This window comes from Pseudorca crassidens, chromosome 20, assembly GCF_039906515.1.
Source record: "Pseudorca crassidens isolate mPseCra1 chromosome 20, mPseCra1.hap1, whole genome shotgun sequence".
In the NCBI taxonomy this organism is placed as follows: domain Eukaryota; kingdom Metazoa; phylum Chordata; class Mammalia; order Artiodactyla; family Delphinidae; genus Pseudorca; species Pseudorca crassidens.
In genome coordinates, this window is record NC_090315.1 from 41611394 (window position 1) to 41628514 (window position 17121).

The 17121-nt window shown below is 38.7% G+C and overlaps 1 protein-coding gene across 1 annotated transcript in view; it reads right to left on the reverse strand.

The window, feature by feature from the left end:
- The window catches only part of CDH11 (cadherin 11), a 143829-nt gene that overhangs the window by 12825 nt on the left and 113883 nt on the right, over positions 1 to 17121 (reverse strand). The window contains exons 8-11 of the mRNA XM_067718759.1: positions 13683 to 13936; positions 7261 to 7397; positions 6289 to 6422; positions 5943 to 6060 (exon numbers count right to left, since the gene is read on the reverse strand). Coding sequence (XP_067574860.1) covers positions 5943 to 6060; positions 6289 to 6422; positions 7261 to 7397; positions 13683 to 13936 — 643 coding nt within the window. The remainder of the gene's footprint in view (positions 1 to 5942; positions 6061 to 6288; positions 6423 to 7260; positions 7398 to 13682; positions 13937 to 17121) is intronic.

The following is a 17121-nucleotide window of genomic DNA, read 5'->3' on the forward strand; positions in this document are numbered from 1 at the left end:
ATCAGTAAGGGCTGAGTTAATGGGGGGCAAGACTAGAGTCAGACAGCCTGTTTGGAGGCCATCATGATAGCTACAGCTCCTCTGCAGGTAGGTCATGAAATAGTCACTATCAAAATTAGCTGTGCTTTCACAATATAACTAACTTTGCTGCATGTGCTTTTGGGAATTTCCTGACATCTGGGACTATCTGCTAAAGCCAATATTTAATCTTTAGCTCTTGCTCTTTTCTCTATATTTTATCATTGTTTAGAATAAGAGGTTTGGAACTTTAAAATATGAGGTTCAGTATCAGGATATGTCAATTTAATTTATTGAGTCATTAGGTCAAGGGTCAAAATCATACTATCTCTTTGTTAGAATCCAAAAATCGTGATTAAAAATTGAACATCCATTTTTAAAAATAAAATGCTAATGGAAAGGAAACTTCCTAAAATACACACACACCCTAACACAAATCTTAATTTTAATCTTCTTAATTTTAATCTAACAACCAATATTATGCTTAATGATGAAACTCTAGATGTAATATCTCCATTAAAGTAACAAGTAAAGCCATTATTATTGCTATTATTTAACATATAAAATGCAAATCTATGCAATTTGTAAAAAAACCCAAATATTAAAAAAAGAATGAAGCAAATTATTATTATTTAATTTTTATGTAGCTGTCTCCCTAGAAAACCTAAGAAAATAAGCTTAGAAGTTATATCACTTTAGAACAATGTCCAATAATAAATGAACTAACTAAAAGAGCTATAGTTTATACTAAAAATTGTCACTTAGAAAATATACATAATTTAAAAATCTACCTCATAATAGTATCTAAAATATAAAGTAGCTAGCCATAAACTTAGTAAGAAATGCATAGAACAAAAATGAAGAAAACTATAAAACATTCCTGATGGTAATAAAAAGAGAACTGAATCAGTGGAAAGTCAGATCATGCTTCTAGATAGGAAGAATATTTTAAAATTCTTAGTTGTTAAATTAATCCATAAATTTAAGGTAAACTCAATAAAATTCATGAAGATACTTATCAGGCACCTGAAAAATAATTCCAAATTATACCTGGAGGAGCAAAGAAACCAAAAGCTAAGAAAGAGTAATAAAATGAAAATAATGTAGACAAAACCCTTGTCAGATTTTAACACACATATTATACGTGTGCAACCGTTAAAGAAAAATATGATACTATCATGAGAATAAATAGAATAGGGAGAGTTGATAGTCCAAAAAAATAAAATCTAATAGTATGTGATGTAGGTGAAAATAAGGATGGCATTGCAAAGCAATTGGAAATGACCATTTCTTAAATGATATTTAGGAAATGGCCAACAAAGGGAGCCTGTGTATTTATTTCACATGGATAAATGATTGAAATGGGAAACATGATATATAAGAAGATAAGCTAGGTGAATATTGATATCACTTTTCCATGAGGAAAGTCTTGCTAAGAATAATTTTAAGCAGAAAAACTGATACAAAAAGTACAACATCTATACTTTAGAACATAGCATAATGAGGATTGAAAGGACATTGAAACATTGCAGAAATCTATGCAATAGGTATGATAAGTCACAAGTTAACAGCATTAAAAGATGAAGAGACTTTATAAATCAATTGCAAATTGATGAATATACAATTCAAAAACTGGGTAAAGGACATGAGTAGCCGATTTATAAAGCAAAAAAAAGAATCAGGGAATTCCCTGGTGGTCCAGTGGTTAGGGCTCTGGGCTTTGACTGCAAGGGGCACGGGTTCGATCCCTAGTCAGGGAACTAAAATCCCACATGCCATGTGGCCGAAAAAAAGAAAAAAAAAATTTTGTACTTCCCTGATGGCGCAGTGGTTAAGAATCTGCCTGCAAATGTGGGGACATGGGTTCAATCCTTGGTACCGGAAGATCCCACATGCCACGGAGCAACTAAGCCCATGTGCCACAGCTCCTGAGCCTGTGCTCCAGAGCCTTCGAGCCACAACTACTGAGCCCATGTGCTGCAACTACTGAAGCCCGTGGCCTAGAGCCCATGTTCTGCAACAAGAGAGGCCACCGCAGTGAGAAGCCCACGTGCTCCAATGAAGAGTAGCCCCTGCTCACTGCAACTAGAGAAAGCCCACGCACAGCAACGAAGACCCAACGCAGCCAAAATAAATAAATAAATAAATAAATAAATAAAAGCAAAAAATAAAAAGAGCTTCAATTAAAAAAAAAGAATACTTATTTAAAAAATCCTAACTTTACTAGTAATTGAAAATTTTAAATGTGATATGTGATTATAATTCACTTATCAATTTGTGAATCATTTAAAAAGAATAATAGTATCTAGAGTTGGCTTGAATGTGAGGAAATGGGAGCTTACCTATTTTGCTGATGCAATTATAAATTGGTATAATATTTCTGATAGGCAATTTGTCAATTAAGTATCAAAAACTTCTGATACAGTAATTCCACTCTAGGAATCTATCCTAAAAGAATAATTAGATATTTGGCAAAGGTGTGTGAAATCAACGTACTTACACAACAATAGTCAACTGATATCATATACCCTTGTAATGAAGTTAGGAGGATATTTAGGGGAAAAAAATGTTGACATAAGTATACTGATGCTGAAAAATGCATATCATGTATTATGATGCAGGGAAAAAAGCGGACATTATTTTATGGTTGCCTTTTTTAAAGACCAAAATATATGCCGGGCTTCCCTGGTGGCGCAGTGGTTGAGAGTCTGCCTGCCGATGCAGGGGACGCGGGTTCGTGGCCTGGTCCGGGAAGATCCCACATGCCGCGGAGCGGCTCGGCCCGTGAGCCATGGCCGCTGAGCCTGCGCGTCCGGAGCCTGTGCTCCGCAGCGGGAGAGGCCACAACAGTGAGAGGCCTGCGTACCGCAAAAAAAAAAAAAAAAAAAAAAAATATATATATATATATATATATATATATATATGCCAAGAAAAAGTCTGGAAGGCTATAAAAATTAGCAGTGATTATTTCTGGATAGTATATTAAGTTATTTTATTATTTCTAATTTTATTTCTGCTTGTTTGTATTTTATAATTTTCCTACAAGGAATATGTATTAATTATGCAGTAGAAGAAACTTACAAAATTCCTTGCAAATATATTTTACAATTACTATGGCTGTGATTAAAATTAAACTTGAAGTACAGTTTGTCCTTTTCTATTCACTTTCCCTGGAATACTAGATTGATGAATTTATTTTAGATTTTTTCTCTTCTGAAGATTGTTGTTATTTGATTATGGGGTAAACAACGATTTTTAAAGAAAATAATTAATTAGAAAAGACACAAGCTCTATATTCATAATATATAAAGTGTTACTACATGAGACAGAACCCTTCAAACACTCAAACATTTTAGTTCAATTCACTTATTGCTAGAGTGACCTTGGGCAAGTCTCTGAATCTTCTGATGTTTCATATTCTTTCCTCATCTAGGAAATGGGGATAAAAATATCCAACATGCCTACCCTCTAGGGCTGTTTACCCCTAGGGCTGTTTAGGAACTAAGTGGAACAATGGCCATTAGCAGGTTTTATAATCCAATGAAGAACTACATAAATGAGATGGGCTCTTCTCAGTATTTTTTTCTTTGCACTTTTCTTATTCATTACATGTTCCTTATTTTTTTTAAAGATGCCAGAAGTCTAATATTTTCAAAGTAAATGCATCTCAAAGCCTGGGTGGATCAGCTCTTCATTTCCCCAAACAGCACCACTCTTGATATTATTAGCCCCAGATGGACTCAAATGTTGAAGAGTTATCCAGTGTTCTACTTTCCTGCTGCCTGCTGAGTTGTCTTTGAAGCTCGGGCTGTAGAACGGAGTAAGATAAAAATGAAATAAAAGGCTTGTGTGTATTAAGATGGCTTTCCCTCATATTTTTAAAGAGGCCAAACGCTTATGCCGAGTTTAGGCAAACACAATCCTGATTATTTACATGGCATAATGGAAGTAAGCACTCAAGGAGAGAGAAATCTGATGCTTTACTCAGCATGCTGTAAACCATTATCTCATGTTTTCTGTGGAAAACAGTCTCAGCTGGGAAATTTGGTAACTCAGTAGGCTATTAATAGGATGTAGAATGTGATTACTCTTTTTGGATCACTTCAATATGTAATTACTTTTAGGATCTGGTAGAAAGAAACTCTATTAAATGATAATTATAGGACTGTATTTGCTTTAAAGTTCTGTAATAGCTCTAAACATGGGACTTTTCATTAACTGTTTGCCATAGTTAATAAAGTCATTTTTCTTAAAAAGTAGCAATTCCCTGCAAAAGTGGTAGCTCCACAAAGGATTAGTTTCTTATAGGAAAGGGCAGGGGAAACAAATTGTGCAGTAGGTTGGCTTCTCCATGGTAATATAATCTCCTTGAAAATATAGATGGCATTCCGAAGTACTGTGACAAAGTGAAATATTTATAAGTCCCTAGAGAACAATAGGTCTTAGTATAATATTTTCAGAGGGTAAACAGCAACTAAATATTATTGCACACATAAAAAGAAGACAAGGCAGGTGATGGAGGCAAAGTTGGCAAAGAAAAGCCTAGAAACACCAGCTGTTTTAGGAGGTGTCCAGCGATAAACAGGGTTATTGCCAGGAATACATCCAGCAATTAGACCTCAAATGTAAATTGGGGATTATATGAACACATAGATATAAGGATCATAATGAAAAGCTCAAATCAGTCCAAGAAATAATAATAAAGTATGCCAGGTCATATCCCCCCAAATCCAAGGAGCATGGGGCACAGTGGTTTAGGCTGCAACCTCTAGCCTCTGAATGTCCAGGTTTAAAATCTAGGTCTCGCTCTCACATGGCTGATTTACTTAATGGCCTGTCCCTCATTTTCCTCATCTTCAAAATGGGAATGATAATAATAATCCTCACCTATGATGCTGTTGAGAGAATTAAATAAAGTATGGGAAGGATCTTGGCACGGTGTTTAGAACATAGTTACTGGTATGTGAAATATAGATAACACTGATAATGGTGATGGGGAAAGTAACATTACTTATTAGATTAATTTAAGATCCTATAAACCTGATCTCAGTCATCAAGAAAGCAATATATCTATAACCTCGTACATAGCTAGCACGTGTCTAATGAAAACGTGTTCAGAAGGACCACATTTTATTCCTATGTCAAATCATGGCATTTGTCTTCCTGTTTTTATAGACCTGCATTGTCACAGGCTTATAGGAACAGGTGCAGGCCAAAAGAGTCTTGCCAGGAGTCAAGAAATTTATTTTTTGATCTTGGCTCTGCTATACACTTTGTCAAGGGACTGCATCAGTTTGGGCCTATACTACTACAACAACAACAAAAAACAACTACTTCGAATAATTTCCAAGTCTAGAACCTCCTTAATTAATGAAATGAGAAGTAGAAATTGCATCAAATTTTGCATGTTTACAGTGGAGAACAATGCTTTATTCATGCCCTTCAGGCAGTAATTCCATAACTACCTTTAGGTATCAACCACATTGCATTAAAACTATGCTGGGAAGGGAAGGACAGCTGAAAGATTACATTACCTTACAAGGTTGAACTGATCTCTTTTAACGCTTTACTTAATATCAATATTCATAAAGCCATGCTTCCCCCTAAGGATGTATCAACCTCTTAAAAAAAGATAAATGAAATTGTTTGCGTATTGACCCTGTAAGCCCCCCCACTTGGTTTTCGCACTGCTTCGTGAATATCAAAGCCAACAACAACAAAAAACGTAAAATAAAATTAGACTCACTTATTCCTATGCACCAAGAGAGCCCATATCTCAAAATGAAGGTGGCATTATTATTTTTTGTTTGTTCTTCAACAGAAAGGCATTATTAAGATTAGGGGAAATACTTGTGCTCTGCAATATAAAAGCCATTTATTTTCCATTTCTACTTCTCTGAATGCACAGGAACCTTGGTACGAACCTCTGTTGTCTCTGACTGTGAAATTTGGATTGTGAATGATTTCAGGGGGTAGACTGAAGATAAATCTTGGTCCATTGGCTGTGTCATCCTTGTCATCTGCACTAATTGTAACAATTGGCTGAAAGAGAAAGGTGGCCCATAAATAAATCATGCTGACATTGGCACATCATTCATTCAAAAATTCCTGGCTGGCTGAGAAGCCTGATTTTAATTAGAGAACATAGCTCCAGAGCTAAACCAGGGCTCTGAAGCCTTCTTGGGCAGTGGGAAGGATCTCCAGGTGATGCTCTCAAAACCAAACTCTGTTTCTAAATGCTTTTTCATAGCCAAGGCAGAGCAGCGTTACCTGGTTAGAAAGTGGCTTGGTCTGGTCACTCTCACAGATGAAGCCTTCATAAGGGGCAGCAAACTTGGGAGCATTGTCGTTGACATCAAGGACCCTAATGGCCACAGGGACTTTGGCTTCCTGATGCCGGTTGTCTGAAAGGAGAGAATTGAGACAGTAAACATGTGCAAGGGAGGAATCCATGTTGGTCCAAGGTTACTCTTGGGAAAAAGTGAGCTCCAGCCACTCATTCAGGCCCTGCAGGGAAAGGCACTGTTGGCACAAAAATCATCTAAAATCCAAAGTATGCCAAATCCAATGTGAGGGGGATGTCCTAGAATAAAGGTCGACGTTAGACCAGTAAGAAATAAACCACTTTTCCCTTTCTGTTGAGGTTTAATTCTAAAGGCTTATAATGGAGACTGTCCCCCTCAGAGTGTAGTCCACAACAGCAGTTCTCAAAGTGGGATCCCCAGAGGAGCATCAAACAGTTTGGGAATTTGTTGGAAGTGAAAATTCTCAAACCCAACCCAAGACCTGAGTTAGAGGCTCTGAGAGTGGGATCCAGAAATCTTTGTTACAACAAGCCTTTCATGATAATCCATTGCATGATCAAGTTTGCAAACCACCGGTCTATAGGTAAAAAAGAACCCACAGATCTTGGCTCTAAGGATTCTGCTGCTCTGGGTTTAAACAAAACTGAGGATAAAGTGGGGAATCTTTCAGCGGTGGTTAAGAGTTTCAAGCTGCTACAGACTATCAGCTCATGTGCCAAGTCTGTACCCAGTTCTGCCAAAGAAAATGAAAACATCTCTATTTGCTTATATGTCTCCCTAGATAGACAACCAAAAATAAATTTTAAAGATTGAAAAATATGTTTAAGACTAAAAAAAAAAATTGTTCTATCTCAGCTGTTATTTTCCAGAATATATAGAAAGTCTCAAGGAATAATACTTGGTGAAGTAGAATCAAAACCCTTAGGATAATACTTACGGATTTCTGCTGCAAAAACTGATATATTGAGCCAGGCAGTTTCTTCTCTATCCAAAGGTTTTGTAGTTTTAATAAAACCATCCTCTGGATTAATAGTGAAAAACCTGTCCAGGTCAGTGTGACGATCGATTGAATACCTAAGCAGAATGCAAATGAGGCAATTAGACCAAGACATTCCAAGCAGCTTAATATTTGAATATTTTCTCCATGCTATATTTAAAGCAACTTTTTCAGTGAATTGCTTGAGCTAGGTTTTCTTTTTAATCAAATTTACTTTTCAAACTTCTTACATGAATCTTTTATAGAAATCACTTTGCAACATTGGAATTCTTTATTCAGGACAATGAATGAAAGAGCTGTTTAGCATATTTGATTGAGAAATGGAATAATATGTTGCATATCTGATTGAAAAATGGAATTAGCATGCTGCATATTTCTTCATATTTACTACAATCACCCACCATCTGAATTTATGAACCTGCATTTGGGAAGTGGGTCTGCCTTGCTTCCAAAGTACTCAGAAAGTCACAAGTGTACGGAACACTTGCCAGATTTCTGCATATGAAATATTAAATAGTCTTAAGTTATCATCAAAGATCATTTACGGTACTGAAAAATCAGTTTTCTCCTTACTTAAGGGAAAATGGTAACTATATTTTGAGTAAATTTATTCAATTTATTTGGTTTTAGGGGTTCTCGGGTAGCTTGGTTCTGAATTCCATTGTGAAATACGCAAAGAGGGCTTGGCCATTCATTTGTAGAGCATTCTCCCCACACTTTAATGACCCCAGGCTGAGCCTAACAGCATAGTTGGAAGGTTTCAGCTACTCCTGTCCACTAAAAAATTTGCTTTTTTCTAACAAAAGACAAAAAATTTCCAGAATATTATGGGGCAAGGTGAGGTAGAAGATGGGTCAAGAGGAGTGGTGTAGTAAGGTAAAATAACTTGCCCAGGATAAAGTTCTGGAGACCTGGCTTTAATAAGTGTTGACAGTTGTCCCATGGCATCCATGGGGGATTGGATCCAGGACACCTGAGGATACCAAAACCCATGGATACTCAAGTCTCATATAAAATGGTGTAATATTTGCACATAACCTACACATATCCTCCTGTACACTTTATTTTTATCTCTATTTTTTTGCGGTACACGGGCCTCTCACTGTTGTGGCCTCTCCTGTTGTGGAGCACAGGCTCCGGACGCGCAGGCTCAGCGGCCATGGCTCACGGGCCTAGCCGCTCTGTGGCATGTGGGATCCTCCCGGACCAGGGCACGAACCCGTGTCCCCTGCATCGGCAGGCGGACTCTCAACCACTGCGCCACCAGGGAAGCCCCCTCCTGTACACTTTAAATCATCTATAGATTACTAAAATACTTAATGCAATGTAAATGCCATGTAAATAGTTGCTGGTGTGCCACAAATTCAAGTTTTGCTTTTTGGAACTTTCTGGACTTTTTTTCCCCAAATATTTTGGACATGTGGTTGGTCGAATCCATTGACATGGAACCCATCAATGCAGAATGCATGGATACAGAAGGCCAACTGTACATATGTCTGAAGGCATTCATTGAGGGCCATAAAACCAAAGAATATTAGAGAATATTAGCAAAGACCATGGATGTCACAGAGTTTAATCTCTTCAATTTACAAATGGTAGGATTTGCAAATGGTCTATTATCTCGCTTCTGGGGGAGCCAATATTAGAACCTGGATCTTCCAGTTCTAGATCATGTTCTTTCCAAGGGGGAGGAATTTAGTGCAGAGCAGCACTTCGCAATATAGAAAACATGAGCTCATCCATGATATCGATGCCTTCACAGCTCCCTATGAGAATGGAATGATGAGTCCCCTTCCCCAGTGAGGAAAGAGGAGATAAACTATCACACACCTCATAAATGTCAGTAGAGGCTCAGTGACTAAACGCTCAGCAGAGCTCTATGTGAAAATAAAGAGAAAAAAATAGAATATTTTTTCCCTGCCACTAGGGAGTTTACTATCTAGTTGACATGACAAGACAGGCTCACAGGAAGAATGATAATTAACAAGTATTATTCTATAGAAGTGAAGCGTATGGATTTTAGTTTTGTAAAGTCCTAGGTACAAGTTCATGCTTAGCTACATATATGCTGAGTGATACTGGAAAAGCCACTTAAGTTCTTTGAATTTCAGCTTACTTATCACTTAAACTAGAATATTAATAGTAACCTAACTTTTAGGTTATCAGTGAGAATTACATAAAATGATAGATGTTGAAGATGCATAACCTAGTGCCTCACAGATAGTAAACAGAACAACAAATATAGCTGCTCTGATTTTTGTTGTTGTCGCTGCTATTACACACTGTGGATAGATCAAATGTCAGTCTACAGAGTATGACTTTCATACTATAGCCAGTGAAAAATCATGAAAGGCTTTTGATCAGAGGAACAAATAAACTAATTCAGACTATCAGGGTGATGAATAAGATAGGGTGGGCAAGGTGGTCTGAGCTAGTGAGAGTGGAGGAAGGAACAGAGGAAACTTAAGGAGGTGATGTATTGATAGTTTTTAAGGAGTGAGGTGATGAGAGAGTGAGGTATAGAAGCGACAGAGGGAATGGAAGACTGTGATAAAGACAGAACCAGTGGGACTCAGTTGATATTTGGAGATCTGTGGGAGGCTGGGAGAGTCCTTGAGAGTTTCTAGCCTGAGTGTCGCAGAGAGGGAGACATTGGGAAATACAAAGTCAACTTACCAGGAAGGAGAGGTTGAATTTCCACTAGGGCTATGCTGCCACACCAGGAGAGCAAGATTCAACTTTATCAGAGGTTTCACAAAGTCAGGGGTATAGTCGGTCTTTATTTTTTTAAGTATGTCACAAGAAGTATAGGCTCAAAAATATGTTTTTAATGAATGAGCCGGTGAAGGAAAAAGGAAGTGGGTAAAAATGCAGAGCAGACAGCAGAACAAGTACAGAATTAGAATCAGGGAGAAAGATCAGCCTAGAGGCAGAAAATTTAGAGCATTAACTCAATTCAATTAGTAGCATGGACGGAAACTCTATAGATAAGTGCACACAGAGAAAGTCTGAAGTGAAAGGCTGAGTGTCAGGGAGCCCCCAGTGCCTGGACTGGGATCTCAGACTACTGAAGACACCAGGTATGTCTGAGGCATGAAGAGGTTACTGCCAATGAAGCTAAGAGGAAAGAATATTTCAGGAAGGCAATGGTAAACGAAAAGGTCTCTGATGCTAGAGTCTGAGAAGAAAGCTGCAAACATTTCGAAGCAGCTAAGAGTTTGGCTGACACTATAAGACCCTCCTACCCATATGTTTAAGGACACAAATGTCCTTAAAGGTGACGATAAGCACTCAGGAAAGTAGGTAGTCTGGCTAGGAGACCCACTGAATAAAAACCTTTAAATGTTATTCTATGAATTGTTTGGCAGTTCTAAGAATGAGGACCTGAGTGAGTGAGGGGAGTTGGTTCAAGGGCCATAGTGAGCATCTTTGGATAATTATAGACATGAAAAATGGCTCCATGCACAGAATAGCTTCCAATGAAAATATGACCCAAATAACCAATCACAGATGTGGATCCTTGGAGATAACGAGGTGTCAAGGAAATGAGCAGCTGTTCCATGTGTTTTTATATCATCTCTCTTCTAAAAAGCTGCTAATGCACCTTGATATTCTAGGCTAAAGTTAACTCATTTAAAATTCACACCATGAACATTTTTGAGTAGTTTAAAGGTGTTACCAAGCTCCTCAGTCGTTACCTGATGTATCTTCTTGCACAGAGAGCACGGTACTCAAACCTTCCTGGGAAATCTTTCCGTCAGTGGCTGCCCAGCGAGAGTAAACAGCTCATAGTGGACTCAAGGCAGCTCTGGACTAAAATCCAGTCTCCAATACTGACTGTTCATGTGACTTTGGGTAATTCACATCATCTCTTTGAGCCTCAGTATTTCCATCTATTGGACCCTAACGTGATCACAGCCTCAAGGGTGTCTGAGGATTAACTTAAATAACTTAGTGCAGGGTTGTCTGGGGCCAAGAAGATGCTCAATAAAAGGTAATTTCCTTCCTTTCTCACCAAAGGGGCAATGTTCAAAGACTTGAAGGCAACTGAACAGCATTTACATTTGGGACTTCCTTCTGCTCTGTCAGCATTTTCTTTGGTATAAATAGAAAAACTCCATTGTCCATGGCAATTTTTTTCATACTCAGATCTATTTACTTTTCTTCCCAGCTTTATTGAAATATGATTGACAATAAAAAAGTCTGTATTTAATGTGTACAACATGATGTTTTAATATAAGTATACCTTGTGTAATGATTACCGTAATCAAGCTAATTAACATAGCCACTGCCTCACACAGCAACCATTTCCTCTGTGTGTGTGTGTGTGTGTGTGTGTGTGTGTGTGTGTGTGGTGAGAACACTTAAGATCTACCCTCTTTGCAAATTTCAAGTCTACAGTACATTATTATTAACTATAGTTACCATGCTGACCAATATCTCCTCATTTTCCCCACTCCCTAGCCCCTGGAAACCAGTGTTCCACTCTCTGTTTCTATAAATCAGACTTTTTTAGATTCCACATATGAGTGATATGCTATATTTGTCTTTCTGAGTCTGGCTTATTTCATTTAGCACAGTATCCTCCAAATTCACATATGTTATCACCAATGGCAGGATTTTCTTTTTTCAGGCTAAATAATAGTCTGTTTTATATATATAATATACACATATATATGTGTGTGTGTGTGTATATATATATATATATATATATATATATATATCTCACTATTTCTTAATCCATTCATCTGTCGACGAACATTTAGATCGTTTCCGTATCTTGGCTATTGTGAATAATGCTGCATTGAACACGAGAGTGCAGATACGTGTTCAAGATGCAGCCATTATGGAAAGCAGTATAGAGATTCCTCAAAATGTAGATGGAGGCTGGATTTGTTCTGTGGGCTGTAGCTTATTAACCCCTGACCTAGACAGACACATCCCTGGCCCTCTTTGACCGTGCCAGGGACAACACAGTGTAAGCTGTCATTGTGATGTATGGTGAGAGCTGTGAGGTGGAAGCCGCATTTGATCCATCTTAGGGTGCCCTGGAAGAATTCCTAGAGGAGGTGACACCTAAGTGGAGGTGGGAAAAATGAGTACCATGTAGCAAGTTGGAAAAGATGAGAGTGAGATCTCCAACCAGAAGGAAGAACACACAAAGGTCAGGAATTAGAAGGGGACAGGAAGTAGCCCAGTCTAGCTGCAACTGAGAGTCTGATGAGAAGGGAGAGTAAGACAAAAAGCAGGAGACCAGCAGGACACAGCAGGAACTGGGGGGGAGGGGCTCGAAGAAGAGCCTTAAGCCAAGTAAGAGAATTGAGACTATTTTGGAGTAGGGGACAATGGGAAACAATTTGATCAGTGATTATTTTTGTCATTGTTGCTGTTTAACTGAAGTGTGATTTGATGTTTGGATGTGCATTTTAAAACAATCAGTCTGGCTACAGGATGATGGAAAGGTAGGTGGGAGATCGGGGGCAGGGGGACCATGAGGAGGCCGAGGAAGGAATCTAGGCAAGAAGGGAATTAGGGGAGTGGCCATGGAAAAATAAACACCTGCTAGAATCCAGTCCAGGGCAGGTTTCAGCCAACTTTACATTTCTGCCCTATATGGACATGCCTTGAACCTGTGACTCAAGCCTCCTTCTCAGCCTCTTTCTCATCACCCTCTCATCTTCATCATCAATCTCATTGGTCATTAGCTCAGGTTGGGGAGCAGGGGAGGCAGGGTTCTGAATGGCTTTTCTAGCTTTCTTGTCTAAGTCACAAAAGTATATTTGTGATAATAAAAGCATCCTAAATTTGAGGGGCACTTTGTTATCTCTTCAAAGTGCTCAGCAGATAGATAGACAGGGCTTGCCTTCCTTGCCTCCTGTTCACTGTCTGTGTCTCTTTGGTTAAGTCACTTTGCCCTGCAGAGCCCCAATTTCCTCTTAATTTAAGAGATAATAATTCCTAGAAAATAACGTTGAGGGGATAAATTGGATTATATATCTGATACCCCTAGTGCAGTAACTGGAGCATAGGAAGGTGTTCAATAAATTAGAATTACTGTTATTATTTCACAATCATTATTTATACTTCACCACAGTTCTCTGAGACAGGCAAAGCTTAGGGTTACATCACCTAGTATACATTGGGAAATCTGCTCCAGAAATCCTGGAGCTTGAACAAGTCTATCCAAAGAGTTGGTGCAGAGGTGGAGTAGAACTCATGTCTTCTAAGTCTTCATCTTGTTTACACTGAATGATATCTTGGACCTTTTCTGAGACGGAAGGACCTGGTTCCTATAGGGATTTCCTAAAATCTCTTGCCTCTGGAATTGCCCATCCAGGCTTTAAAAATAAATTTCTCTGTACCTTATCGGGCTATTGGCAGCATCAGGGTCTTTGGCATGCACTCTCCCCACCACAGTGCCAGCAGCTGCATTTTCTTGGACTTCATGGATATAACTCGGGGCCAAGAACATGGGGGGCTCATCAGCATCTTCCACTGCAATCTTGACCGTCACAGTGTCTTTGAAAGGCCCGTTGCTGATGAATTTTGGGTCGATGTGCACGTTGGCTGCCTCTACCTTCAAGCTGTATGCTCTTTTGGTTTCAAAATCTACAGGCTGGCAAGAAAGAAGAGAAGATTGACAACCAATTCCTTGAAAGAATAATGGAAAAGAAAAACCTGATTGTTTTATAGGGCACCATGAATAGTTGTTCAAAGAGAGAAAATCAGTGTTTATTCAATATCCAGTTACCTGAGCCATTTGGTTAGAAAATCAGACAAATCAATTGCTGAAACTTGGAATGTGCTTAATGGGTAATTCTAGGAGCATGACAGACACAGAAGGACCACATCATCAAAAGTGAACCACATTCTATGAACACACTAAGGCTGCCCAATTCAGTCACTAAAATCATTTAAGGAAAGGAATTAAGACATTACAAAAATAAATGTTATAGCCCATTCTGAAAAGTACTAAGAATCTTGGTAATAAAAATAGTCAATGAATTTCAGGCAAAGAAAAAGCAATGTCTTGTTAGATGACTGCTCCCCTCCACACATACACACTTCTGGCTTAATCATATTGATAGTCTCATTTTTAAAGTTTCTGACCATGTAGCATTTCTCAAAGTCTGGGACCCTTACCAGCAGTGACCCATACACTGACTTAAGGTGGTTTATGGGTAATTTTGCGTGGATGGGTTTTTTGAATGACATTATCCTAATTACTGATCCTATTATTTCTTTTCCAATTCTTCCATTCCCAAACACGTCAAGGATATCTCAGTATACTGCTAACTTTTAACATTCCTGTTACGCTTCCTGATCTCCCTTTCAGGAGACTATGATATAACTCTCTAGCTAGAATGTAATGACATCGTTTTGTTTTGACTGCATTCATTTTTAGGTTACCTCCTACTTATGGCAAGTGATATAGTACAGTGTGAATACTTCCCCGTTAAAAGAATACATATATGTAAAAAAAGTCCATTTAAAGAAAAACTATTATAAACAATACAGATTTTACACAGACGTGAAAAAATATTAAGAAGCAGCATTTGAATGGCTGTCATTATTAAGAAATTGATGGTAAGCACTCCCTAAATCTGAAGGAGACAAGGTTCTGTGAATCAATCAGTAAAGGGTGAAAAGTAAAATTACAGAAGAGAAACAAGCCTTCCTGCCTAGGAAACAGAACTTTCTAATTAGCACTCTGGATGATACTGAACTCCCAAATGTTTGGAAAGAGTTGGGTCTTTTAAGGCTAGCATCTGCCTGCCATGTTGTCATCATCTGCCTGGTATTATTTTGAATGGGCATATAATCATAGGGCTTAGTCCTAACCTAATTCTCCAGCACTCTAAACTGAGGATTATTCCAGTTTCAGGAAGGTTAAACGCATTCAACACCCTTGACACTTTTTCCATCATTTTTCCACCCCCACCTTCCCAGAGTCAGAGAACACTCCCTTTTCCTGAAGCAAAATGTGTCACCAGCTGCTCCGTCATTCCGAACTCAGCAGCATCTTTGTCCTTCACTGGGTTACTGAGCAGCAGAAAGAAATGATATTTATAGGCTGAAGGTATGAGACTGCTGCAATTCCTCAAAAATCTCTGCGATTATTAGACAAAATTAAAACATGAATATGATATTCTGAGACCAGGTAAGAAGAAATTTTCTGATCTCAGATAGCCTGTTGATTCTCCTAGAACAGAAAGTTTTGAACTTGGTTTAGACAGATACCTGAGGACCCAGAGCATTGTTTCCACTGGAAAGCCTTGTTGTTGTTGAAGCCAGTATAGTCATGCTGCAGTTTGACTGATACTTTTTGAATCTCAAGTGAAGGTCCCCAGATCTTTGCAAGTGTTTGTCTGTTTCCTAGTTTGGTGAGATTTTACTGTCTTCTGGTGCTCATCCCAGGCTTGTGAAGTCCTCCCCATCTCCCCCAGACAGATTTGTGTGGCCCCTTAGTTGCCCATCTGCAGTCCCTCATCCCCCACCCCAGCTAGGTGAGGAGCATCCCAAAGGACTCTACTGAGTCTTGTTGATCTTTGCCTCCCCAATGCCCAGTAATGACCATACCAAGTGATCACATGTACCAATCATTGCGACTGAATGGGAAGCAGAGTTGATGGATGGACAACATTTAAGCATTTGCCTACAGTTTATTCCCTGCCTCCTTCCAAAAGGGATTTAAGGTAGTTTCCCATGTGAACCTTTATATCCATGTTATGAGTAGTTGAAATAAAGCTAAATGAGGCAACATACTACATAAGCCATAAAAATCTCAATACCCCTGAGTTTACTAATCCTACCTCTAAAAATTCTTCCTGGGGGATTAAATCAACAGAAAACCCAAACAAACAATATTCAAAAATGCATGATGTGGGCTTCCCTGGTGGCACAGTGGTTGAGAGTCCGCCTGCTGATGCAGGGGACACGGGTTCGTGCACCGGTCCGGGAAGATCCCACATACCGCGGAGCGGCTGGGCCCGTGAGCCATGGCCGCTGAGCCTGCGCGTCCGGAGCCTGTTACTCCGCAACGGGAGAGGCCACAGCAGTGAGAGGCCCGTGTATGGCAAAAAAAAAACCCAGCATGATGTTTAGATATCATAGAGGGGTTATATTTAATCATGGGAAACATACACACAAAACACCAAATCCAACTGTGAGATTTTATTAAGGAAATAATGGTCCATCAATAGGATGGGATGTTATGTAGTCATTAAAAATAATTATGTATATTATATAGCAGCATGTAAAATGTTTATGATGTGCCATTAAGTTAACAAATCAGATCACCCTATGACTGCAACTGTTTTAAATGTTACTTATCCACATCTATATACATGTGGACAGGGAATATAAAGAAATAATCAGGCATAAAATTGGCTTTATTAAAATTATTAATTAAAAAATATTTTAAACGCCTTCTAATGCTGTTCTCACACTGCTTTACAGGCAGTTTATTTGTTTGAAAGTAAATACCTCAGAAACTGTGCCAGGATCTCTCAGTGATAATTGGAGTCCCACTCGGTCAAAGGTGCTGCACGATTGGATTTTCCTCCCCAAGTCTACCAAGCCACCTACAAGTCTCATCTTTGTTTTGCTAACCACACAGAGATTGTCTCAGTATCCTGAAGGCAGCTTCTCTCTCTCATGCACCATTATAATCCTGACACCTACTGTGTCTGACACAGAGTACTCAAGAAATATTTACTGCTTTCTAAGCTATTCAATAAATGAATGACGCTAGCTCCTAAATAACTCTTGAATTCTTCACCTTTACCTCTTCTGCCTTCT